At 38.9% G+C, this 25,724-nt stretch overlaps 1 protein-coding gene across 3 annotated transcripts in view; it reads left to right on the top strand.

Moving 5' to 3' along the window:
• PDXDC1 (pyridoxal dependent decarboxylase domain containing 1) overlaps positions 1-25,724 on the top strand; it is a 46,802-nt gene that overhangs the window by 14,340 nt on the left and 6,738 nt on the right. For all 3 annotated transcript variants that reach the window (XM_090276977.1, XM_090276978.1, XM_090276979.1), the window contains exons 7-20: positions 2,084-2,152; positions 2,878-2,956; positions 7,383-7,467; positions 8,333-8,381; positions 8,529-8,630; positions 9,498-9,623; positions 11,716-11,766; positions 17,927-17,990; positions 19,648-19,736; positions 21,201-21,306; positions 23,244-23,415; positions 24,063-24,181; positions 24,466-24,587; positions 25,570-25,662. In XM_090276977.1, the coding sequence (XP_090133103.1) occupies positions 2,084-2,152; positions 2,878-2,956; positions 7,383-7,467; positions 8,333-8,381; positions 8,529-8,630; positions 9,498-9,623; positions 11,716-11,766; positions 17,927-17,990; positions 19,648-19,736; positions 21,201-21,306; positions 23,244-23,415; positions 24,063-24,181; positions 24,466-24,587; positions 25,570-25,662 (1,326 nt within the window). The remainder of the gene's footprint in view (positions 1-2,083; positions 2,153-2,877; positions 2,957-7,382; positions 7,468-8,332; positions 8,382-8,528; positions 8,631-9,497; positions 9,624-11,715; positions 11,767-17,926; positions 17,991-19,647; positions 19,737-21,200; positions 21,307-23,243; positions 23,416-24,062; positions 24,182-24,465; positions 24,588-25,569; positions 25,663-25,724) is intronic.

Here is a 25,724-nt window from a genome sequence, read left to right on the forward strand (position 1 = left end):
TTTAGCTGCTCTTCTTTTCAAGTGAAAAGAAAGATAGGTTTTTTATATTCTTGTTTTTTCATTATAAGAAAACATATAAATGTATATTAATGAATTTAGATATGTACTTTTTTAAGTTGCCCAAAGGCAACCACAGTCAATATTTTACTTTATTTTTCCCCAGGCTTTAATCAAAGACTGTGTGTTTCTACATGGTTATATTTGGCTTTTTTCACTTACTCTTATAACAGGTATATATCTTATTTTAGCAATTCTTCAAAGTAAAGTTTATTTTTAATGTCTTCATAATATCCCTTCAAATGCGTATATAGTGTTTTAACTAACTGTTTCCCTTTTGAACAATTAGAGTGTTTGCCTTCTTTTGCTTTCTATGACCAGTGTTAATGTTCTTTATTTAGTGCTGTTACGGGCATCTTTGTGCATAAAGCTTTTTCTATATTTAGGGTTATATTTCTCAGATTTCCAGAGTCAATTTAGAATTATTATATCAAAAGAGCATTACCATTTTTAAAGTTTATAGTGAACGTAGCCCAACTAGGGGGCTACCTTGAGACAAGGTCTCTTGGCTGAGAATATTTTAAGGCAAAATCCTTAGGGTTGGAGGGTTCGTCTTTAATAAGGTGGAAGAGCCCTAGAGAGAGATCAGGAAAATTCAGGGACCTAAGTTGATTCTGAGCTCTGGTCACTAATGTCAAGAAATGATGTCCTCTTCTTGAGGCTGTAAAAAAAATGGGAGTTTTTTTAATATCACAGTAGAAACATGAAACAAATTACTTATTAACTACCCACTGTAGGCCATGCTCTTTTGGACCTGAGGCTGTCTTGGGACTGCAGTCCTGTCTTCAAAAGATGTGTGACAGTATTCTGTTAAGTGAGGAAGGCAGGTGGCAGAACAGTATATATATGTTCAAAATGTTTACATGCTTATATATAGAAAAATATGAGTATATTTTTATAAAAATATATTTTTATATTTATATTTTATAAAAAATATAAATATATAAATACATTTAGACCTGAAAAATGTCTGGAAGGTTACATTCTAACCTGTTAACACTGGTGGGTTGGTGGTTTATGTGGGGGCATTTTCACTTTCAGTTTATGCATAATAGATTTTATTATTTATTTTTAGAGATTGGGGGAAGGAGAAAGAGAGGGAGAGAAAAATCAATGTGAAAGACAAATATCAGTTGATTGCCTCTTGTCTGTGTCCTGATCCAGGACTGAACCCGCTGCTACTACGGCATATGCCCTGACTAGGAATTGAACTGGCAATCCTTTGCTTTGAGGGACGATGCCCAATCAATTGGGCCACACCTGTCAGGGCATCTATCCATCTGTCTATCTATAGAAATACATATAGATTTCTATAGATAGATATATTTCTTTTTTATTGTGTGTTCTATTTGGGTTTCACTTTCATAATTTAAAAGATAAGTACCTTAAGTGCTTGTAAAATTTTTGAACTTTAAATTCTACCAAGTCTTACTTATATAAAATAATAGGCTGTAACTATTTAAAAAGTTCTAAAATATAAACTCAAAGATTTGTAAGCTAGAAGTAAAGAACATAACATCTGATAATTACTATCTTCATAACACTGACTTCATTTCTTTTAAGAAATGTACTACTGCTATTTTATATTTATTGATTTTTCAGGAGTGAGTGGCCCCGTAAATAAGGTATTCTTTGAAAGCCTTTAGCTGGTGTTACAAATGTTTGGAGGAAGGACCCTAAGTTATCCCTCAAAATGTTCAGGTTGTTTGGTTGTTTCCAGTTTGGAAAAGTGTTTTGTTCTTTGGTATAACATACACTAAAGAAAGTTACTCATTTAGTTGACTCATTTAGAAAATTTTACTTTGTCTTTGCCCTCTTATAAGACATCTTAGCTTCTAGAAATTCACCCTTTTTTTGGCTTAACTTTCTAGATGTACTTTAACATCTCTTTATAATATTAGGAGTTCCTAAGGATTCAGGTTGTTTAAAAAGGATAATTGTGACTTGTCTTAGAGCCACACTCTTTTGAGGGCATAAATGAATGGTGACAGAGCTTTCTTGTGAAATTGTGTGTTTTTTCTTACAGCTCGGCTTGCCCTTCCCCTGTATGTCTCGTGTGCCCTGTAACACTATGTTTGGATCCCAGCACCAGATGGTGAGTTTTCCTCTTGGTTTGTAAAATAATATGGAATTGTCTTTTGAAACTCTCTTCCCTTCAACTGAAGTTCTGTTTGCTGGCCTGTTTATTTATTGCTTTGATCTTCCCATTGCACACTGAAGCCCAAAGCAAAAGGGATAGGTTTTGGGTTTCTGCATTTCTTTTTAATGTCTTTTTTTTTTTAATTTGTTTTATTTATTGATTTGAGAGAGAAACATCAGTTGTTCCATGTATCCATGAACTCATTGGTTGCTTCCTGCATGTACCCCAACCACAAATTAAACCCACAAACCTGGTGCATCTGGACAACATTCCAACCACCTGAGCTACCTGGCCAGGGCCACACTTGTTTTTTCAAGCTAGTTTGATTTTCTGTACATCAGTTCAATTGCATCCATGAGTAATATTAGAGATACATTTTTTGCTGGTTTGGGGGATTGAGAGAACATTTTCTTTAAACAAAAATGTTTAAAACTTGAGCATGTTGGCTCTATATATGCAGTTTTTAACTTTAATCATATTTAACTGATTTTTCTAGTTAATATTCAAGGAAAACTATTTGATTTTCATATCTGTGATTAGAGAAAGTAAAAATTATCAAGAATTGATTTGAGTGATTACCTTTGAGAGTCATGTGTGCTTCTTTTGGAAGTTGTAATTTTTCATTGTATAACTTTTATGCTGGTTACCTCATGTTTTTATGGTTTGTATTTTAATCCCAGGATGTTGCCCTCCTGGAAAAACTGATTAAAGATGATATACAACGAGGGAAACTACCCCTATTACTTGTTGCAAATGCTGGTAGGTATCGTGAACCTGAATCTTATTACATTTTGAACATATAAGAGGCTAAGTACTTAGCCTAAAATAGACCAAGTCTTAAGAAATGTTTTTGTGCCACATGTTTTAGATAGCCCTGTGTGAGCATTGTGGTGAGAATAATAATAGTAAAGTTGGCTCATTTGATTCCCTTTAGTTGTTGGTTTGTTTTAGGAGTTACTTTGTGTGTGTATACTTTTTCATTTAGGTTGTAAGTGCTTTTCCACTCCTTTATGTGCTTCCTTTCTAAATTGAATTTTAAAATGTCATACTTGTAACAGCAGTTTGGTTCCCAGTTTCGGCTCTGCTTACCATATTGTGTTAAGCATTGTTCATGAAGTTCTAGGCACTCCAATAGGCAAGAAAACTACTTAACATACAGATTGAAAGGAAGAGTAAACTATTAACAAATGCATGATTGTACAGATAGAAAGTCCTAAGTAAACCAAAGAAAAGTCATTGGAACTAAAAAACAAATATATTAAGGTTGCAGGGCTTCTGTATACTAGTGATGAACAATTGAAATTGAATTTAAAATGTTATTCATAATAGCATAAAAAAAAAAAGGAAAACTTGATGGCTAAGTTTAAGAAATGTGTCAAAGATATGTACACTGGAAACTACAAAATGTTACTGACAGAAATTAAAAAAGACCTAAATAAATGGAATGATAAGTCATGTACATGATTGGAAGAATTAGTATTATTAAGTCAAATCGTCCCAAATTAATCTATAGATTCAACTCAATCCATATAAAAATCTGAACAGATTTTGTAGAAATTGATAAATCTTATTGAAATTGATAAGCGGATTCTAAAATTTATATGAAAATACTAAGAATCTAAGAATAGTCAAATAACTTCGAAAAGAACAAAATTGGAAGACTTACCCTATCTGACTTTTAGACTTACTGTAAAGCTACAAGTAATCAGGAGAGTGTGAGATTAATTGAAGAGAATAGAGAGTTCAGAAATACACTCACATATATATGATAACTTGATTTTTTTTTCTCCAAGATGCCAGGGTAATTCAAGGGAGAAAAGATAGTCTTTTCCACTGGTGGTCTTGGAACAATTGGATGTACATGTGAAAAAAAATTGAACCTTAACCCTTACCTTACTCTGGTAATAAATGGTTCATAGACCTAAACACATGAGCCACAACACTAAAACTTCTTGAAAAAATGTAGATCTTTGTAATCTTGGGGTAGGCAAAGATTCCTTAGGACAAAAAAGCCTGAACCATAAATTGGACTTTATCACAAATTAAAAACTTTTGCTATTCAAAAGACCCTGTTAAGAAAATGAAAAGTCAGGTTACAGCTGGGGAAAAATATTTGCAAAACATTTTTCTGACAAAGGACTTTATCAAAGTATGTAAAGAAGTTTTACCATTGAGTATTAAGGAGACAAATAATACGGTTTTTTTAAATGCACAAAAGATTTGAACAGACACTTCACCAAAGAAAATACATGAATGTTTAAGCACTTAGAAAGGTGCTAACATCAGTCATTAGAGAAATGCAAATTAAAGCCACAATGAGGTACTATTATAGATTTGCTAGAATGGAGAAAATTTTTAAAAAATACAATGATAAATGCTGGTGAGAATACAGAGCAACAGGAACTCTCATACACTGCTGGTGGGGAACAAATAATGCTTCAGCTACTCTGAAAAATAGTTTGGCAGTTCCTCAGAAGGTTAAACATAGAGTTGGTATATGATCCATTAGTCACACTTGTAGGTATTTATCAAAGAAAAAAGAACGCACGTGTCCACACAGAAGTTGTATGCAGTTCTCATAACTGGAAACAACCCACATGTCCTTTATGTTGTGAATGGGTAAACAAGTTGTGATACATCCGTCTGGTGGGCTGCTAAGTAGTAGGTAGAAATAGTTACTGATACATATATATGAACAGGGACGAATTCCAAAAGCATTCTAACTGCAGAAAGCCAGACTCAGAAGTTACATAGCATATGATTCTATGAAATTCTAAAAAAGACAAAAGTGTAGTGACAGAAACAATCAGGATTGTCTGGAGCCAGTGGGGAGTAGAGAACAGAGTGAAACTTTGAGTGGGGAGGAACTTTTGGGGTGATAGAAGTATTATCTACCTTGATTGTGTTGGTGGTTACACAGTGGTTACATTTGGCAAAACCCAGTGAACTATACACTTGAATGAGTGGATTTTATTGCCTGTAAATTATATTTCAATCAATAAAGCTTAATTACAGTTGCCCCTGGGCTATGGGGGATTGGTTCCAGAGCCCTCCACCTGTCTTGGATAACAAAATCCACAGATGCTCAAGTTTCTACATAGATACTATAGTATCTGCATATAACCTACATTTACATACAGGCTACAGCAGGATGTGCTTCCGCATCACTCCGTTTGTGTGTATTCAGCACAGTGCTCATTGTGTGGCAGATTCAAATTTTGCTTTTTGGAACTTTCTGGGATTTTTAAAATATATCTGATGCAAGTTGCTTGAATCCTAGGGTGTGGGTACAGAGGGCCAACTGTATTTTAAAAATAATAATAAACAGCCCAGGCTGGTGTGGCTCAGTGAATTGAGTGCAGGCCTACAAACCAAAGGGTCAAAGCACATGCCTGGGTTGCAGGCCAGGTCCCCCGTTGTGGGGCACATGAGAGGAAGCCACACATTGATGTTTCTCCCCTTCTCTTTCTCCCTCCTTTCCCCTCCCTCTGAAAATAAATAAATAAAATCTTTAACAACAATAATAACAATAAACAAAAACCACATACTTGTCTTATTATTAGCAGGAAAACCACCACTTCCTGCCTGATTTAGTATACTGTTTATCGAAAAAGAAACAAACCCACCCATATTCAAACATTTGATAGATGGAAGAGGCTATAATTTATATGTGACTGAGTGACTTACCAGTATGACTATACTACCATGGCCAGAGTATACATCGCAGGGGATAGCCAGCAGACATTGCCAAAAAAATTTGAAAAGAGAATCTGAATGTGGTCAAGTCACTAAAACACAGCATTGTGCTATATGTTTTGATGGGTCATATGGCACAGTCCATGCATTGGCCTTTGATCTCATTTCAATTAGATTTTTTAAAAAGTTGAGACAGACTTGCAGGTGGGGACATTTTCAGCCCTTTTCTTACCATAAACCCTGCGAAAGAATCACTTGCATCAGTTGTGTTTGTTGAGGCAGTTGGTAAGGGTTTAAAATCTTGGTGGGATTCTGTTAACTGGAAATTTAGGGTAGTCGGGAGAATGCATGACTTCATATGTTATGCTTTGAGAAGAGGGATCTGCCCAGCAACAGCTATAGTGTAAATGGATTATTAAGGAGATGGATTAAAGTGTTTAATGTGTTCAAACTGACTTCAGAATACAAGTTCTATATTAAAACAAAGAACCTCCAAATGGAGTTAAAAACATCTCAAATTCATCTGTGTGGTTTTTTTATCCTCATCCAAGGAGAGTTTTTCATTGCTTTTGGAGTGGGGGGAGAAGGGAGGAGATAGGGAGAAATATCAGTTGCTTGCCTTCTTGTATGTGCCCCGCACTGGGGATTGAACCTGAAACCTGGGTTTATGCTCTGACCGGGAATCAACCCTCAGCCTTTCCGTGTATGGGATGATGCTCCAACCAACTGAGCCACACCAGCCAGGGCTACATTTTTTGTTGTCTGTTTTTAATAAAAGGACACACCTAAATAAAAGTAGCCTAGAAGTGACAAAAAGTTAGAGTAGGAAAGGCTATCTTGGACAAATGCTAACAGAACAAAAGTACTTAAGCAATGTTAGTGTGAAATAAAATAGGCTTCATATTAATTATAATTCATATAATCTAAGTGATAACAGTTATGAATGCGTATGAATGTAACTTTAGGAGACTTGAATATATTTTTCATGAAACAGATCAAGTAGAAAATACTCTATAGAGGATTTAAGCAACACAATTTACAGGTTTTTTTTAAAACAACCAATTTTTTTAAAGATTTTATTTATTTGTTTATTTTTAGAGAGAGGGAAAGGGAGGTAAAAAGAGAGGGAGAGAAACATCGATCGGTTGCCTCTTGCACACCTCCAGCCCAGGACCGAACCCACAAGCCAGGCATGTGCCCTGACTGAGAATCAAACCAGTGACGACACCCAACTAACTGAGCCACACCGGTCAGAGCTACAGGCTTTTTTATAGATATGTGTAATTGAGGATATATACACTTTTTAAAACTCGAATCATCAATTTGCAAAAGTTGATTTTAAGCTAATCCACAAAGTAAATCTTAATAAAACATAGAATGTTACTTCCATCACAGGGAGATAATGTATATTGAAGCTCTTTAATCATGCTTTAAAGACTCAGAAAATATTTGTTCCTTTTAGTATCTTTTTGTGTGTGTTTTATCCTAGGAACTGCAGCAGTAGGGCACACAGATAAGATTGGGCGTTTGAAAGAACTCTGTGAGCAGTATGGCATATGGCTTCATGTGGAGGGGTGAGTGGAGGTGGGGGTTGGCTCCCTGGGTGGCCTGCACACAGTGCTCACGAGGAGTGGACATCCAGGCTCTCACTTTGTCATGACATTTGTCACTAAGGGCTCTTTGGGTTGTATATAACAAGACAACCCAAATTGGTTTAAGTGAGATTTTATTGGTTCACATAACTAAAAACAAAAGAAAACAGTGTTAGGATTGGCTTTAGGCACAACATCAATCAGGACTCAGTGTGTCACCCCCTTACTCCCCGATTCACTTGATTTAATATCCTTTGTGTTGACTCCATCTATAGATAGACTTTCCTGTTACAGTCCAAAGTAGCTGCAGCAACTCCAGCCTTCTTTCCAGGTTTGTGTCCCCTGGGTCAGAAGCCCCAGCACAAGTCTCATACCTATCACTGTGGCCAGGGAAATGTTTAAGTTATTCGCCTACCTCTGGAGCAGGTGGTAATATGTCCTCCATCCAAAACTGAGGTCTGATAGAGGAGATTGGGGTAGTTTCCCAGAAGGCCATTTGAGTACTGCTAAGAGAAGAGGGGGAGAGGATGCTGGGCAGCTGTAGTTGTCCATCCATATCCAGCATGTCATGCAAGGGAGGTTTCTTTTTCTTATTCCCCTGGGAAAGAATGGCGACTAGAAAATAGTAGCTGTGAAGGCTATAAGGCCCATTACACTAAATAAGTAGGAGACATCCCCTGAAATGCATTTAGAGTAAAATGCGTTTTCAAGGATTTCCTGGAATTTGTATGTACCACTTATAACACAGCTGAAAGACAGTAGAGCCTCTTTTTTTTTTTTTTTTTAATACATAATGAATGAGCAGCAGTGAATAATTAGTTCTTAGATTGGTGTTTTTTTCTTACAGTGTGAATCTGGCAACATTGGCTCTAGGTTATGTCTCCTCTTCAGTGCTGGTATGTTGTTGATTTGCTAAATATTGTACTTGAAGGAAGGAATTTAAAAATCCTTTAATCCCTGATGGCTTTTCACAGTTTTTATGAATGGAGGAGGGTATTGGGTTTTGTGTAGTCTATAACAAAAAGTTCCTCTCTCTTTGGTAGGCTGCAACCAAATGTGATAGCATGACACTGACCCCAGGCCCGTGGCTGGGTTTGCCAGCTGTTCCTGCAGTCACCCTTTACAAACACGACGATCCTGCCTTGGTAAGCCTACTCTCACTGGCAGGGAGTGGGGAGTGGCTCATGATCATTATTGGGTCTAGGGGCAAAATACAGGAAAACAAAGGAAAAAGTGAAAAAGTATCCTAATGTCACTTCTATGAGTTTTTATTTTCAAAAAACTTTTTAACAGAAGTGAAACTACCACATAATGTTTTTTTTTCTATTTATTCTTCCCATACTTCCCTGTGTGTATGAAGAACATTTTATGGTATTTTATGATTGTGTAATCTTTCACTTTAATATAATTTATATAGTCACTTTCCATTTATGAACTTTTAAGATGTTTTCAAATTTTTGTTACTGAAATAATGAGCATATTTCTGTGTTTCAAAAATTTTTCCTTAGAATAGGTTCCTAGAAGTGGCATTCTATCAGATTAGTTAAAGCACTTGGTCCACATTGTCTAAAGGTAATAACAAAGTATAGTGATGGGTTTTGACAGTGGATCAGTTAGTGATAGGCCTATTCAAATTGAGCTTTAAGTGATTCTTGCTACAACAGTTGATTTCTTGCCTGATTGAGAATGACCAAGTATTCCAGGACAATTAGAACAGCCTTGGAAGTGTCTACTTCTTGACTGGCTAAGAGCTCTGGCTCTGGGATGTGACCCATCTATATACTCACCCTAGTTTTGTGATATCTCAGATATGAAACCTTGAGCAAAGCAAGGTCCCTGATTAAGTTGCCTAGAATACTTCATGGAGTTGTTGGGTGATCTAATGAATAATGCAAGCCAAGTTCCTGGTATCGCATCTGACAAATACTAAATGCCTCGTAAATGGTAACTAGTTAATTCTGCTATGTGATTTCATTAGCTTTGGTTAATAAATTCATATTGGCTTTTTTTAGACTTTAGTTGCTGGTCTGACATCAAATAAGCCAGCAGACAAACTCCGTGCCCTGCCACTGTGGTTGTCTTTACAATACTTGGGACTTGATGGGATTGTGGAGAGGATTAAGCATGCCTGCCAGCTGGTGAGTACACCTCTGAAGTTTAAATGAGTCAAAAATACTCCTTGGCAAAAACAGTCAGGAAAATACTTCATTGATTTAGCCTCCATCCAATACCTTGTCTGGATTTCCTGTTTCATAAGCAAGCGTATTAATATCATGTATACGTTTCTTGTTCAGAGTTCTGGGAGAGACTGCTGGGGTTGTCCCAACATTTGTATCTAAATGAAATCAGATTAAAATGAATGCTGTTGTCAGGATGGGGATGAGAAAAGAAGTCACAAGATGACAGCAGAGGAGTGGCGAAAGCTGCAAAAGGGGGCACAAATATTCCACCTGACTGTCTGACTGTTGAGGATAAAGGAATGTGAAGGTTAGGGGTTAATTATGGATGGAATGTGTATTTTTAACATCAGCTGGCTTGAGTTCCCTAATTTGCAAGGCTTTGGAGGACAATTTTAATTCTCTTTCTCTTTGAGGTGTTCTAATTTTGAAAAATATATAATTATGCTGTAGTTTAGAAAGCAAAAAATGTCATATTTATGCAGTTTGAGAGCTGAGTTCTACCTAAGTCTAATAGCATGATTTCACCTCTCTATATCTGTTTTCTTACCTGTAAATAAGGATAATCACATAAGAAAAGATCATTATGAGAACTTAATGAGTTAATGCATGTAAAGCTCTTACAGTAGTGCCTAATCATACAGTACGTTATACAAATAAGTTTAAAAGTAAATCTGCATTTTAAATATATACTTGGGGATTTAATTGGCACTTCCTCAAGTGTCATTTTTATATTTAGGAAAAATTAGTATTTTTCCTATTATTGTGGCAGTAATCTTCTGTTTCATAATATCCAGATGGTCCATCCATGTTGTTGCAAATGGCAAGATTTCATTCTTCTTTATGGTTTAGTAATATTCCATTATATTCCACATATATATCATATTTTCTTTATTCATTCATTTATTAATAGACACATAGGTTGTTTTCATATCTTGACTCTTGCCTATGATGCTGTAATGAACATGGGGGTGTATATACATTTTCACATTAGTGTTTTTGTTTTCTTCAGATAAATATTCAAGTGGAATTGCTGGATCATGTGGTAGCTCTATTTTTAATGTTTTGAGGAACCTCCATTCTATTTTCTGTGGTGGCTAGGCTAATTTACATTTTTATCAATAGTGCAAAAGGGTTCCCCTTTCTCCACAGGGTTGCCAACACTTGTTATTTCTTGTTTTGTTGATAATAGCCATTCTGACAGGTGTGAGGTGATATCTCATTGTGGTTTTGAGTGGCATTTCCCTGATGATTAGGAACATTGAACATCTTTTCACATATCTGTTGGCCAGCTTTATATCTCCTTTGGAAAAAGTCTGTATAGACCTTATGCTCATTTTTTTAATCAGAAATTTTTTTTTTTGGCTATTGAGTTGTATGAGTTCTCTATATACTTTAGACATTAACCCCTCATCAAATAAATGATTTGCAAATATCCTGTCCCATTTGGTAGTTTGCCTTTCCATTTTGTTGATGGTTTCCTTTGCTTTGCAGAAGCTTTTTAGTTTGATGTAGTTCCACTTGTTTATTTGTGCTTTTGTTGCCTACAGTCAATAGTTTTTAAATGAGTGAGTGACGTAAATTGCTAATATAAAAAATTCACTTGCCCTGACTGGTGTGGTTCAGTTGCTTGGAGTGTCATCCTGTAACCAAAAGGTTGTGGGTTTGCATCCCCAGTCCAAGCATATACAGGGGGCAACTAGGCGTCATTTCTTTCTCATTGATGTCTCTATCTCTCCCTCTCTCTCTCAAAGCAATGAAAGAAAGTGTCCTCAGGTGAGGATAAAAACAAATTTACTTATGTCTCATCAGAAAAAGCTCTTCTAGAATCACAAATTATAATTTTAAACTGAAAGAATAGGGAATATTTGCAGGTGTTGAAATGCAAAAATGCAAAAATTGGCAAGAGAACTTAGAACTCACCAAGATGCAGATGGCTTTGTCTGCCTGAAATCCTTGTTTGCAGACATGCAAAGACCCCATGAAAATTGCTTCTTAATATGTTGTGTCAATCTAATAAAATTACATAATGTGTTTTTGTTGTTATTTGCAGAGTCAACGGTTGCAAGAAAATTTGAAGAAAGTGAACCACATCAAAATCTTGGTATAGTATATAATTTGATCTGTTTTTGAACTAAGTAACTTTTAACTTTAACAACTTAGAATGATTTTTCTCCAGATTTGATGCATTTCAGTGGAATTGTGGCAGCTACAGTAAAACCACTTTTTTTTTTAATTAAAAAATTTTTTTTCAGTTAGTTTACATTCAATATTATTTTATATTAGTTTCAGGTGTACAGCATATTGGTTAGACAGCCATGTACTTTACAAAGTGTTCCCCCTGGTATTTTCAGTACCCAACTGGCCCCATATATAAGTTATTACAGTATTATTGACTAAATTTCCTATGCTGTACTTTAAAAACCACATTCTTTGCAAGAGTCTCATGCGAGAGACTCTGGGTCCCTCGGAATGGATGAAGAAACTACTCAGACACTCACCATCTGAGGAAGGAAGGGAGGGGATTTTCCTGAGAAATCGCCCCCGTTTCTTTATTAGCCAGAGTTTTTATCTACTTTCCACATGTGGAAATGCATAGGGAAAACATGCAGCCTTTCCCCAAATGGTAGGGAGTGAAAGGGAAATGCAGATTAATACAGGGTTGAAACATCCAGGTATTTTACACAAGACCAAAAACATTTCCTCTTACTTAATCGTTCTGTTTTTCACATTCTACTGACAAGAATTTGAGGGTATTCAGAGAAAAACAGCAGGTTCCCTTTTCCTTAAAAGCCAGTTTGCATTTCTATTCTATCTTTAAAATCCCCCAGAGGGTGGGATTCATAGCAAGCATGGAAGACAAGAAACCTGCTGGTTAAGACCCAGGATCCCATTTTTGGGCCAGGCTCCACACAGTGGTCGTCAAAGCCTTTTGAACCATGCCTGTTGGTCTCCCACAGCTCATGCATGTACTAATGACCTAATTCTACAGTTAGCATAAAGTCTAGACATTTGCACCACACACTGTTTGAACCCCTGTAGTGCTTTTCATAGAATCCAACTGTACTTTCATTTTGTTAAAATTTAGAATTGTACAAAATTATATTACACCATTGACTTTGCCTGTACAGCAATTGTAGAACATTTATCTTCCTGAAATGAGAAATTATTTTATCTCTCAGAATGCTTTGGTCTACTCTTTCCAAAACCTTCTGACACCAGAGTTTTTGTTTTCACAAAGGGGAATAAGGAAGAGGAAACAATGCCCTGCCCTCGTCTTCCCCTGGTGTTTTCCTAAAAGATATTAGTCTGTCAGTTTACTCCGTAGGGATAATAGGTAGACAGGAAATGAGGATGTAGTAAGGCTGATAGCCAAGTATCAGTTCAGGTTTGAATATTCTCATGTTTTGCTTTATTGTATTTTAGAATTTCAGAAAATAAGTAGCTCAAATTCTAATTTAAACAGGGTCCCTGCTCTTCTTGTATGCTTAGTTTGTTTTTTAGATTCCATTGTTGGTAATTATGTATTGCCGTTTTATTGTTCATAGTTTTGATCTTCTTTTTCTAAAATAAGTCCCTTTAACATTTCATATGATAATGATTTGATGATGATCAACTGCTTTTCTCTTGATGCATATAAGATTCTTTATCTCTAACCTTTGGCATTTTAATTATGATGTATCTTGGACTGGGCCTCTTTGCATCAATCTTGTTGGGACTCTCTGTGCTTCCTTGACTTGCATGTCTATTTCCTTATGAACGTTTTCTTTCATTTTTTTTTTCAAACAGATTTCCAATTTCTTGCTCTTTCTCATCTTGTCTGGCACCCCTATGATGCGAATGTTGAAACGCTTAAAGTTGTCCCAGAGGCTGCTTACACTATCCTTGTTTTTTTGGATTCTTTTTTCTTTTTGTTCTAATTGTTTGTTTTTTGCTTCTTTATGTTCCAAATCGGTGATTTGATCCTCAGCTTCATCCACTCTACTGTTGTTTCCTGTAAATTGTTCTTTATTTCAATTAGTGTACCCTTCATTTCTGACTGACTGGATCTTTTTTACATTGTTGATGCCTCACCAAGTTCCTTGAGCACCCTTATAATTAGTGTTTTGAACTCTGCATCTGATAGATTGCTTATCTCCATTTTGTTTAATTATTTTTTTCTGGAGTTTTGATCTGTTCTTTCATTTGGGCCACATTTCTTTGTTTCTCATTTTGGCAGCCTCCCTGTGTTTGTTTCTATATATTAGGAAGAGCTGCTATGAATCCCTGTCTGTAGGGTCCAGCGGCACAGCCTCCCCTATCACCCAAACTGGGTACTCGAGGTGCACCTTTTGTGTGAGCTGAGTACACCCTCCTCCTGTAGCTGAGCCATGGTTGCCATTGGCAGGTCAATGGGAGGGATTTACCCAGGCCAGTCAGCTGCAAGGATTGGTGTGATCACTGACCACCAACCTCTGCCCTCTGTAGAAGATCAGCTGTGCAGGGGCAGGGTGGTGGCACTCCAGTGTGGAAGTTAAAGACAACTAAGCACTGCTAGAGCCAAGTACAGAAAAAACTAAATGAACTCTTTGGCCAACATAATATAAATCATTTGTAAATGCCCTTCTGCTTTTTATCATAGTATTTGTATAGTGCTTTCAAGGATATGGAGTTGCCCTGTTCGGTATGTCTCAATGGTTGGGCATCATCCTGCAAAACAGAAGGTCACTGTTTCAATTCCCATTGAGGGCATATGCCTGGGTGGCAGGTTGCAGGTTTCTTCCTCGGTTGGGGCACATACTAGAGGTAACTGATTGATGATTTTCTTTCACATCGATGGTTCTCTCCCTTCCCCTCTCTCTAAAAGTGAAGAAATAAAATCTTTTTTAAAAAGGATATGGAGTCATTGAGTCCCCACAATAAGTCATAGTGGTAGAGTATTCCTAATTTCCCTTTCTGTTGCTCAGATTAGTTATATATCCGGAGTCCCATAACTAGTATGTGGCAAAGTCAGGACTTGAACCCCGGTTACATAAGAATAGCTGTTTCCTTCTTCAAGCTCTCATGGGCCTTCTTCCTTCCCATCGTGATGGCCCTTCAGGAGCATCTCACAGATCTGTTCCCCCAGCTAACCAGCACCAGCACCGGTGCCTTTTCCAGGGTTCCAGGGATAGCCTTTGTTACCTGTTTGGTTAGTGTACTGATTCAGGTCTTCTCTGCACCTTCATTATAACAAGGCTATTATTTTACTGGACTCTTATCTGGGGTGCACATGGGTTATATTCTAAAGTCACAAGGGAATAATCTAATATCAGTTTACACCTGAAAAATCTTAAAATGTCTATTGGTTAGTTTACCTGGTTTTGTGTTTACATTTCTGTCGGCTTTTAAGATTTTTTGTTTTTTAGTATTCTGCTGCTTTCACTATGATATAGTGAGGATTTTTTTTTTTAATTGGTACTTGTCCTTAAACTGAGGATTCTTATTTTAAGATTTTGCTTATTTTAGAGAGAGAGGAAGGTAAGGAGAAAGAGAGGGAGAGAAACATCTATTTGTGAGAGAAACATCGATCAGTTCTCTCTCACATATGCCTCAGCTAGGGATGAGGCCCACAACCCATGCTTGTATCCTGACTGGGAATTGGACTGGCAACTTCTGGCTTTGCAGGATGACACTCAACCCCCTGAGCCATGCTGGCCAGGGCAGGAGGATTCTTTTTTTTTTAAATCAGTTACGTAGAATTCATTTTTTCAAATGTGATGTATTTTTGTTGTTCTGCCATCAGTCTCATACTCTCCGTCTCTTTGCTGCCTTCTAGCGCGTTTCTTCAGGTCTTTGAGGTCAATAATTTGCTGTTGAGTTGCAGCTAATTTGTCTAACCTGTTGACTGCATTTTTGCTTTAGGTCACTTTTTCATTTCAGAATGTTCCCTTTAGTTCTTTTCAAATTATTCTGTCTTTTTATGTTATCTTTTAAAAATGTTTTCTGGTCTTTCGTTTATTTAAACATAGTTATTATTATAGTCTTATTTCAGATTGTTGATTTACTATTTCAATTCTTGGGGCACAAATTGCCCTCTTAGTTGTGTCTGCTGACTCTTATTCCCTGTGTGTGTTGTCTTCTTTATGAGCTAGTTTATTTGTTTTGGCTTCACAGGTTTGGGAATCTTATACCACATAGGACCTCAAGCCCAGGTGCAGTGATGTTCTGATTTCTCATGCACACATTTGTTTTCTTTCTTTATAGTACCTCAGGCAGGGCTGTTGCTTATCAGTGGGTGGAGTTTTTCCCTCCATCTTTTCATAAGGACTACTCTTCAAGGGTCATGGCTTTATGCACAGTCACCACTATCTCTCACATGGGCCTAAAGACTCAAGACTCTAGACATTCAAGCCAAGTTTCAGGTCCATATGTGTTCCCCTCTCCCCTGCCCCTGCAACTCAGCTTACAGTATACTGGCTTTCTGTTTTCTTTCTGGATTCACCTTTTTTGTGAGCCTAGCAAAGGTTTAAACCTTTTTTTGGTTGTCAATTATATTTAATCCAGCATTTCAGGTATTTAGAATTGATGACTTCACTATTAGCTTAGTCTACCATGTTGCTGGAACCAGAATTCTGTATATATACTCATTCCTGAGTACCCATGGGGTACTGGTTTTAGGACCCTCTGCAGACACCAAAAATCTGCTATGTTCAAGTCCCTTATATAAAACAATTCAGTATTTGCATATAACCTATGCACATTCCCCTGTATACTTTAAATCGTTTCTAGGTTATTTACAGCACCTAATACAATGTAAATGCTATGTAAATAGTTGTTATACTGTACTGTTTAGGGAATAATGACAAGAACAAAGAAGTTTACATATTCAGTACAGATGCAGCCATCATAGGCCTAACTACATAGTACGTGTCAGGGACAGCATTACAGTTTTTGTCCAAATATTTTTGATGATCTGTTAGTTGAATCCTTGAATATGGAGCCCATGGATATGGGGGACTGACTGGATAACACTGTATAGTATTTCTTATGCACATTGACATATGAGACCATTGTGCTCCAAATAAAAAAGAAAAGAAACAAAAGATTATATAGAAGTGTTGGCATTCTGCCTTATCCTGAGGATGGGGGAATGGGTGTAGATATTTGTTGTTCTTATTCCTATTTCCTTATTGGGCTTATCTATTCTATTTAAATATTAACTTTAAGTCCCTCTAACTTGAAAGTATTAATGGATTTATTTTTATGAAAGTTAAAGGAATAATAGGTATGAAGACACAGGAATTGGCTCAATAAATTATTAGCAGATTTGAATATACATCATGTTTGATCTGAATCACATCCCTAGGGTCTTTTGCAAAGTCAGTAAAAAGATCTTGCATTAACAACTTCCTGCTATCTTTCCAAGTTAGCATTTCCCGTTGTGGCTCTACAAGTGATCCATCACACACAGAGCCTTGGAAACTAGGTTTTATAACTAGAATAGTAGTACTGGAATTGTTGCATGCTTAGAGATCTTTTCTCCCCATGTTTCTCCCTCCCTCACCCCCTGCAATTCCACAGTCTGTCAAGGGCATTGTTGCTCCTATATCCTGACTCCGTGGTAAAGCCGATGGCCGATGTGTATTTGCTCAGTGGAGAGCATGAACTTGGTACTGGCTTATCTTAATGCAGTGGACGTTTTCGTCTGTTAGGAAATTCATCAGTGAAGTTGGTTGTCTGATGCCTATCCTGAATATAAGCATCTCTTTAGTGATTTAGAAAATACAGAGATTCCATTCTAGACTCTGGTTATCTCTGTTGCCAGCTGGACTTGGATCCTCGTCAGGAAGTTTTACAAGGTGAAAGTCCTTGTTCTCCTGTTTTTTGTGAGTGTAAAAAGTTCCAGTGAGTCCTGATTGAGTTAGCATCATTTGTGGATTCGTGAAAGCTTTGACTCTCGCAACACTGATTCTAGTTCCACTTTTTTGTTGCCTTTTTTTTAGCCTTTAATGTTAGACTTACGTTTATCCGTTATTATTAAAATTTCCTCCTACTTTGGTTTCAGTGTACCAGTGTCACATACTGTAATTCAGCAATGTGTTCTCAGAACTAGCTTATAATTACTTCTAAGAATTTTACCAAACCCTTGATTTTTATTTCTCTGATAACTGAAATTAACCTTTGAACTTGTTATGTGTTTATTAAGAAAATATGACATCTCTGGCCTATTTTTCAAACTCTGCCTCATTTTGTAGGTGTTTGAAATTTAATGTTACTGGGTAATGTCAGATTCTGTTTTTCAGGTGGAAGATGAGCTCAGTTCTCCAGTAGTAGTGTTCAAATTTTTCCAGGAATTACCAGGCTCGGGTAGGTGATTCTAAAAAAAGATTTGTGTGTGTGTGTCTGTGTGTTTGTGTTTAAGGGCTTTGACTTTTAAACTATTTCAAGTGAAATACATAGTCCAGAATCTTTTGATTGCTACAATCTTCAGTCATCATTTCAGAAAAATTAGTAATTTTCATAAGAACTCTAGACCTAAATGCCTTAGCATTTTATTGATAATTTCCTATGTTGAACTAGTGGCTTCCAAATTCTAGTCCCTGTACTGGTACTGCCTTACTTACTAGATATTTTGATTTTATAGATTGAATCCAGGAATCTCTATTTTTTAAGAATGTCCCAAGTGCTACCAACCCAGCCCAGTGCACTATTATTTTTTCACCTGGGGGGCCACAGTCCCCTCTCAACTGATCTGTCAACTTTCGTACATTCCACACATCCCATTCCAGACCATTCTCTACATGGCAGTCAGAATGAGCATTGTAAGCGGCAGTCACATTTTGTCACTTTCCAGGTTCTTCCTGTTTCGGTTGCATTAGGTCCAGGCTCTACATGGGGCCTTGTAAGGCCTACAGTTCGAGCCTTTGCTTTCCTTTCTGGCTTCCTCTTAGGCCACTTTCCTCTTACTCACTAGAGTAAGACCTTTGTGCTTGCCGTTTCCTCTGCCTCTTATACTTCTCGCTCTTCTGGCTGACTTCTTCCCATCATTTAGGCCTCCATAACGTCCAGTTCCTCAGAGAGGCCTTTCCCATCTGTCCTGTCTGAGGTGACTCCCTGTTATGTCAGAGGCCCCTTCTTTTATGGCGCCCACAACAATATTAGTGATATCATTTCTTCCTTTATGGCCTGTTTCCTCAAGTACAATAGAATGTAAACTCCAAGATGACAGAAACCTTACCAGCCTTATATCCCTCGGGCCTGACACAGCTCCTGGCACAAGTAGGCACCCAGACTGTTTGCTAAGCAGAGGATGATTCTGTTGTGATTTACCTGCAGAGTGCTTAGTTGATAACTTAAAATGTTGTATTTTGATTCCCATTTGATGTTCCTTGAAAAAAAAACTTTAAATGAAATTAAGAATTCTATTTGTGTGAATATATTCAAAAGTTATACTTTTCATGAAAAAGTAACATTTAATTTAGTAAGACACATTAATTTTTAAGCTGTGTTTTATAAAAACATAAAATTTGCCACCTTAACCATTATCCGTATAGTTTGGTGGTAGTAAGTATATTCGCATTGTTGTGCAGCAGCTCTCCAGAACATTTTCATCCTGGGAAACTGGCACTCTGTACCCGTGAAACAGCAACGCCCCATTTCTTCCTCTTCCCGGCCCCTGGAAACCACCATTCTATTTGTTTCTATTAATTTGACTTTTTTAGGTACCTCTTAAAAGCAGAAGCATGCAGTACTTGTCCTTTTGTGACTCACTTATATCACTTAGAATAATGTCCTCAAGGCTCATCCATTTTGAGCATGTAACAGAATTTCCTTCCTTTTTTAGGCTGATACCACATTTTGTGTATCCATTCATGTAAGATACACATTTGATTGCTATAATATTTTAGACTTTTGAGGGGAGGGGGTTAATGTTAGAAACTAAATGCAGTGGGATTTGAGGGGCACCTGTTCTAGTTCCCTGGGTTTCTGGGAGATGAATCCCCTTCCTCTGTTTTGGCGCCAGATCCAGTGCTTAAAGCTGTCCCAGCGCCCAGCATGGCACCTTCAACAGGCAGCCGGGAGAGACACTCCTGTGATGCGCTGAACCGCTGGGTAAGAATGGCAGTCCTGTGCTTGCTTCTACGCCCCTGGTGGGTGAGATAACACACGGGTATGTCTGGGAAATTGGACCCACAGGAGGGAGCCCTCTGTGGAGGCGCTGGGCTTCGTTCTGGGATTTCTTCATTGGATCACTGCCTCATACACCATGTGACTTCTGGCACATCCAGCATAGTTTCCTCACATGACTATTTCTTTGCTGTCAGACAACGTGCACCATGTGGATTGCAGGGCAGCTACTTTGGGGCTCTGGTGAGGATCCATAGTGATAGCAGAAGGCACATAATCCAGAGGGCCCTGAACACCCCTGACAGCCTGGCAATATGAATCAAACGCATTGTGCCTTGGCTGCCTTTTGACATTGAAATTATACCTCCAGGAGTTTTAGTCTAAACAGTGTTGTGCCGTGGTTGGGTGGTTCAGTGGATTTGGCACTGGCTTGTGAACTGAAGGGTTGCCAGCTCGATTCCCAGTGAGGGTACATGCCTGTGTTGCATGCCGGATCCCTTATTTGGGGGTGCATGAGAGGCAGCCAACTGATGCTTCTCTCTCACATTGATTTTTCTTTCCCTCTCTTTCTCCTTCCCTTCCCCTCTCTCTGGAAATAAAATATATATTTTTTTAAATGTTGTAAAAATGTTGTAAATAATGTAAGGATGTTTAGCAAAGCAGTATCAATCCCAGCAAAATATTGGACATGCCCAGCCTAGGGCATTTGGTGAATAAGTTATGGTATGTCTGTGCAATGATGTTCAAAAGGGCCAGATTAAACCACATAGCTGGGTGTTTAGGAAATGGTCATAAGTTATATGAAAAACATGCAAGTCAATACACAGTGTGCAGAATATCCTGTTTTATGACATCAACAAAGCATGTGCGCGTGTGCGCACACACACATACCGCTCACATAGAAAGATAGCATGAGTATACCACATGACACAGTGGGTGCTTCTCAGCAGTGTATTATGGGTAATTTTTATTTTATTCTTTTGGTTTACCTGTATTTCTTAGATATTTCTATAATGAACTTAGGTTTTTTAAAATTAAGAATAGATGCAAAGCCCTGACCATTATGGCTCAGTTGATTGGACATTATTTTGCAAAGCAAAAGGTTGCCAGTTCAATTCCTGATCAGGGCACTTGCCTGGGTTGCACGTTCAGCCCCGTTTGATGTTTCTCTACCTCACTGATGTTTCTCTCCCTCCCTTTCTCCTTCCCTTCTCCTCTCTAGAAATAAGTAAATAAAATCTTAAAAATAAAAGAATAGACATAAAATTTACTGTTTTTAAAAAGGAATTGCCATAGTGTTCAAAGAGAATCAAAAGGTTAAAGGAAATTAGCTGCCCTCACCCCCACCCCAGAGCTTCTTGGGTCTGGCAGTGAACAGAGGAGGGCAGGTCTGAAGACACTTGATTCCCTCCATGCAAGAGTGTGTTCATTCTGCCCTTTGCCCTGCAGCTGGGAGAACAGCTGAAACAGCTGGTGCCTGCAAGTGGCCTCACCATCATGGATCTGGAGGTGGAGGGCATGTGTTTGAGGTTCAGCCCTTTGATGACAGCGGCAGGTAACTTGTCTCCCTGGATTGCCCCCACTTTTGTTCTAGAAAGCAACAGTGACATGTCTGTGGATTCTAGGCTGGGGGTTGATAGCTTTCTCCTGTGATATTCTGTTCTCTGTCAAGAGGCATTTTCTTTTCTTTTGGGTTAAATTTAGGTAGATTAGCCTACCAGTATAATTTCTCAGAAATAGAGACTTCTGAAGTCACTTGAGTTCCTGTGTTTTGATATCTTGTGACCCTTTTCTCTTCAGTGGTTCTCAGTCCAAGACCGCACATTAGAATCACCTGTGGAGTTTTAAAAATTCGCAATGGCTGTGCCTCACAGAGATTCTCATTAACTTGGTCTAGAGTAGAGCCTGGGCATCTTATTTTTAAAAGTTCCCTCAGTGATTCAAATAATCCAACAAAGGTTGAGAGCTACTCTTTTAGTCATTTAAGTAATGTAGCTGAAAGTACATGGACTTTGATGACAGTCCTGGGTATTTGTCGCCCCCTAAACCACTTCATACCTGTGGGGACCTTGAGCAAGTTCCTTATCTCCAGACCTGTTCCCCACTACTTCATGGTGAGGGTACAAAGGTTAAAGTGAGATCATGTCTTCAATACATGAAATGCCTTATTTAGTGCTTAGCATATTATAGTAGGCATTTAAAAACGAGCTGAAAGCCCCGGCTGATGAGGCTCAGTCAGTTGGAGCATCATCCCATAACCAAGGGATTGTGGGTTCAATCCCTAATTAGGGTGCAGACGAACCCAGGTCCAGACCCAACCAATTAGTCTTCTCATATCGATGTTTCTCTCTCCCTTCCTTTCTCTCGAAAAGCAATGAAAAAAATGTCCTCGGGTGATGATTACATTTAAAAGAAAGAGGTGAAAAAAGGTGTATTAAAATTTTTGATTGTCCTTTTTTTTTAAATGATTTAAATATTTTTTCAGAAAATGTTTGGTGGTTTTTTATATTTCCAATATTTTGAGAAAGGTATTTTCTCAAAGACATCAAAGCAGGGAAGTGCAGGCATCTGTCCTGCAAGGAAAAGCTACCATGAAGATGGCTGGTGGCCTCAGGGTTCTCTAGGAGCCTCTGCTCTGCAGGGTCCTTACCCCAAGCCCCAGAGGCTTGGTCTTGAAAACTGGACAAGCGAGTTGAGGACGCTGCGGCAGCGTGTACTGAGGCTTAGTGAGAGCTCGTGCGTGTTCCAGTCGACGGAGGTGAGGGGCGGTGGTGCTGCCAGGACTCCTGGGGCCCCGAGGCCCCGAGGCCCCGAGGCCCCGAGACCTCTCAGGCTCTGACCTTCAGATGTGACTTAGTTCTGCCTTCCTCATCCCCCTGCCCTTCCTGCCTCCCCTCTACAAACATGCCTAGATCCTTTCCTTTCCAAGATGTCAGTGTACAGAAGGAACTGTGTGGTTGCCTCTTTGTTCTTAACCTGCGATAGGATGTTTATAACATGACTTAAGCAAAATCTTTCTGTGGAAAGAATCTGATTTCCACATTAGAGTTTCATTGTGTATTAAATCAGAGGGGCTAATTCTATCTTTGTAAGGAGAAAACTGTCTACACCTGGCGGAGCTGGTTATAGAAATTAAATCCACTGAGGTGACATTGGTTCATGTGGTCATACAGGTTTCAGGTGTACATTTCTGTATGTGACCTGTATATTGCATTGTGTGCCCACCACGCAAAGTCAAATCGTCTTTTGTCACCATATATTTGGCCCCTCTTTTTTAATTAGCTATATTAATTTTTTAACACCAGATTCTTCCATATCTAGGTTTAGTAGGGGTTTATTTGTTTTTTCTTTTTTCTTTTTTTTTCTCCTCAGCTTCAGCTAATTGGATGTTCCTAGGGCTGTTGGCCTTTCTGGTGGAGGAAATGGGAGCCTTGCCCTCTCATATTTAGCCATTCCTTAACCATTTCTCTAACATTTTGTGAATGTTTTTAGTTTTAGGAACTCAGGGAGAGGATGTGAATCAGCTTGTAGCCTGCATACAAAGCCAGCTACCCGTCCTGACCTGTACCCTGCAGCTACGAGAGGAGTTCAAGCAGGAGGTGGCAGGAACAGCAGGCCTCTTATACGTTGATGATCCTAACTGGCCTGGAATAGGAGTTGTCAGGTATGGTTTTGGCTTGGTGTCTGATGTTACTTTCTCTTTGCTGTATAAAGACCAAGGTAGGCCATTTTATGAACCAACTTAAAAAATCTCAGATGAATGTGTGTAGTCACAGTATATACACATCTAATGAAAATCCAACGAGATGTCCTGGGCACCTACAAAAGCACCGTGTGGCAGGCGAGGGGGCCACCATTGCACTCAGTGCAGTAGCAGCTGCTGGATGTGCTTCCCGTGCCAACTGCCAAGGTACTAGGACGAGATGCGTTCAGGTGCGCGGCTGCCACACGGCTCGTGTGCACGGCGCATGGGAAGGACCACCCAGCGCCCCAGCAGAGCGAACGCCTGTGTCCTCTGCCATCGGTGTGTCGTCCTCCCTGTGCTGCCTGCCCCGCCTTTCGGGTGAGGACGGCCCTTTGTTCATGATGAGCCTGGCAGGCCTGGCCCTCACTCTCTGAACTTCATGGACTTACAGGCTTGGCTTTTCCTTGAGATATTCTTGAAAGTTTGTGATCTTGAAACCAGGCGGCTCCTTTGCCCATTTGTCTCACTCCACGTTTTTGGTGACCTCCCATAGCTTATACTCCCCTGTGTCTGAACAGCCATTTGATACTCTGGATTTAAATACTGTTGTTTAATGTTGTTTATAGGTATGAACATGCTAATGATGATAAGAACAGTTTGAAATTAGACCCAGAAGGGGAAAAAATTCATGCTGGACTCCTGAAAAAGTTAAACGAACTGGAATCTGACCTTATATTTAAAACTGGTAATTATAACTTTTGTAAGTCAACTGTGAACTTTGCCAGGACATTTCTAATTTGCTTAAGAGAAAATGAGCTCTCTGAGGAAATGTTGGTTTTGTTCTTCCTGGGGAGTGAGAGAGCTCCTTCCCCTTTTGCAGCCTCTTTGGGCTTCCTGTCTCTCATTAGAACTGCCTTCCTCACTCCCTCGGGAGGCTCCTTTGCGTGTGGTTGTGGTGTCTTACAGAAAAGCGGGCCCGTGTCTGACTCGGAACAAATAACCAGGTTGGCCTGTTGTTTGTTCCCACAGGCCCTGAGTATAAAAGTATGAAGAGCTGTATCTACATTGGCATGGCGAGAGACGACATAGATGTTTCTGAACTAGTGGAGACCATTGCAGTCACAGCCCGAGATATTGAGGAAAACTCAAGGGTCCGTAAGACTAATGAGCACCTCATTCCTTTTCTGGGTTTTGCCTGGGCAGCTGACTAGCGTCACAGAGGAAGAAGCTAGCCTTAGAAATGTCTGTTCATTCCTTGTTTCCCAAAAAGTTTTAAAATCTTTACTGGGCATCAGGAATGCCAAGTGGATTTGACATGGTCACTTCCCTTAGGGAACTCAGAAGCCAGTTGGGGGAAGAGATACATATAACCAAGTGAGATGGTAATGGCTATGGAGTGGAATTTAGGGGTAGCTGAGCATTCAGGAAGATGTATTCACTCTCCCAACAAGGTCAAGGAAGATTTCCTGGTTGTAGCTGGGTCCTGAGGCTGAATGAGACAGATGTTTCTGATAACTGGAACTTCCCATCAGTAACAGGCCTGCTCCTATTGGCCAGTTGGCATGGAGGAGTAGGCTATGAGGCTTAGAGTTGGGACTCCAAACCAGAGATTTGAGGCATTAGAAATCACTCAAAAGCAGAGAAAAGGGATCAAAGCAAGACTGATCTGAGAAGAGACAGAAACACATGGCATGTGTTTCAATTTTGGTAGGGGTGGGGAAGAGAAGGAAGTTGGAAATGAAGTTGAGGCGCCAGCTTTATTCATTCTTGGGTGGACTTCTTCAAGTTTCTTCCGAGCCTGACTATAGCACTTCTGACTCCATTTCCACGAATGTGGGGCTGCATGTCTGTCTTCTACTGATCTGCCGTTCAGATAGTAGGGACTGTTATTTCTCCTCTCTGTACCCTGGCTAATGAGGCTGGTCACCAAGGTATGTCTGCCTAGGCCTCCTTGAGCATTTTATTTAATCCTCTTTTTGATTTTCTATTATATTTTTACACTGACATTTTAAAGTGCAGAATTCCATTTACTAACAAACTTACGAAAAATGTCCCCAGTGCTGTGCTAATAGTTCTTCTGGGGCCCCGGGCAATAAGTTTAGACAGGTAATGCCTTTCTTGGTCTTAACACAGCTTCTGGAAAATATGACAGAAGTGGTTCGGAAAGGAATTCAGGAAGCTCAGGTTCAACTGCAAAAGGCCAATGAGGAGCGCCTTCTGGAAGAGGTGAGTCTGCAGAGTGGCCCAGGCTGGGAGGCAGGCCAGACAGGGTGATGTTGAGCAATGTT

Source organism: Furipterus horrens, unplaced genomic scaffold (genome assembly GCF_987537825.1).
Source record: "Furipterus horrens unplaced genomic scaffold, mFurHor1.1.pri manual_scaffold_5, whole genome shotgun sequence".
Lineage (NCBI taxonomy): Eukaryota > Metazoa > Chordata > Mammalia > Chiroptera > Furipteridae > Furipterus > Furipterus horrens.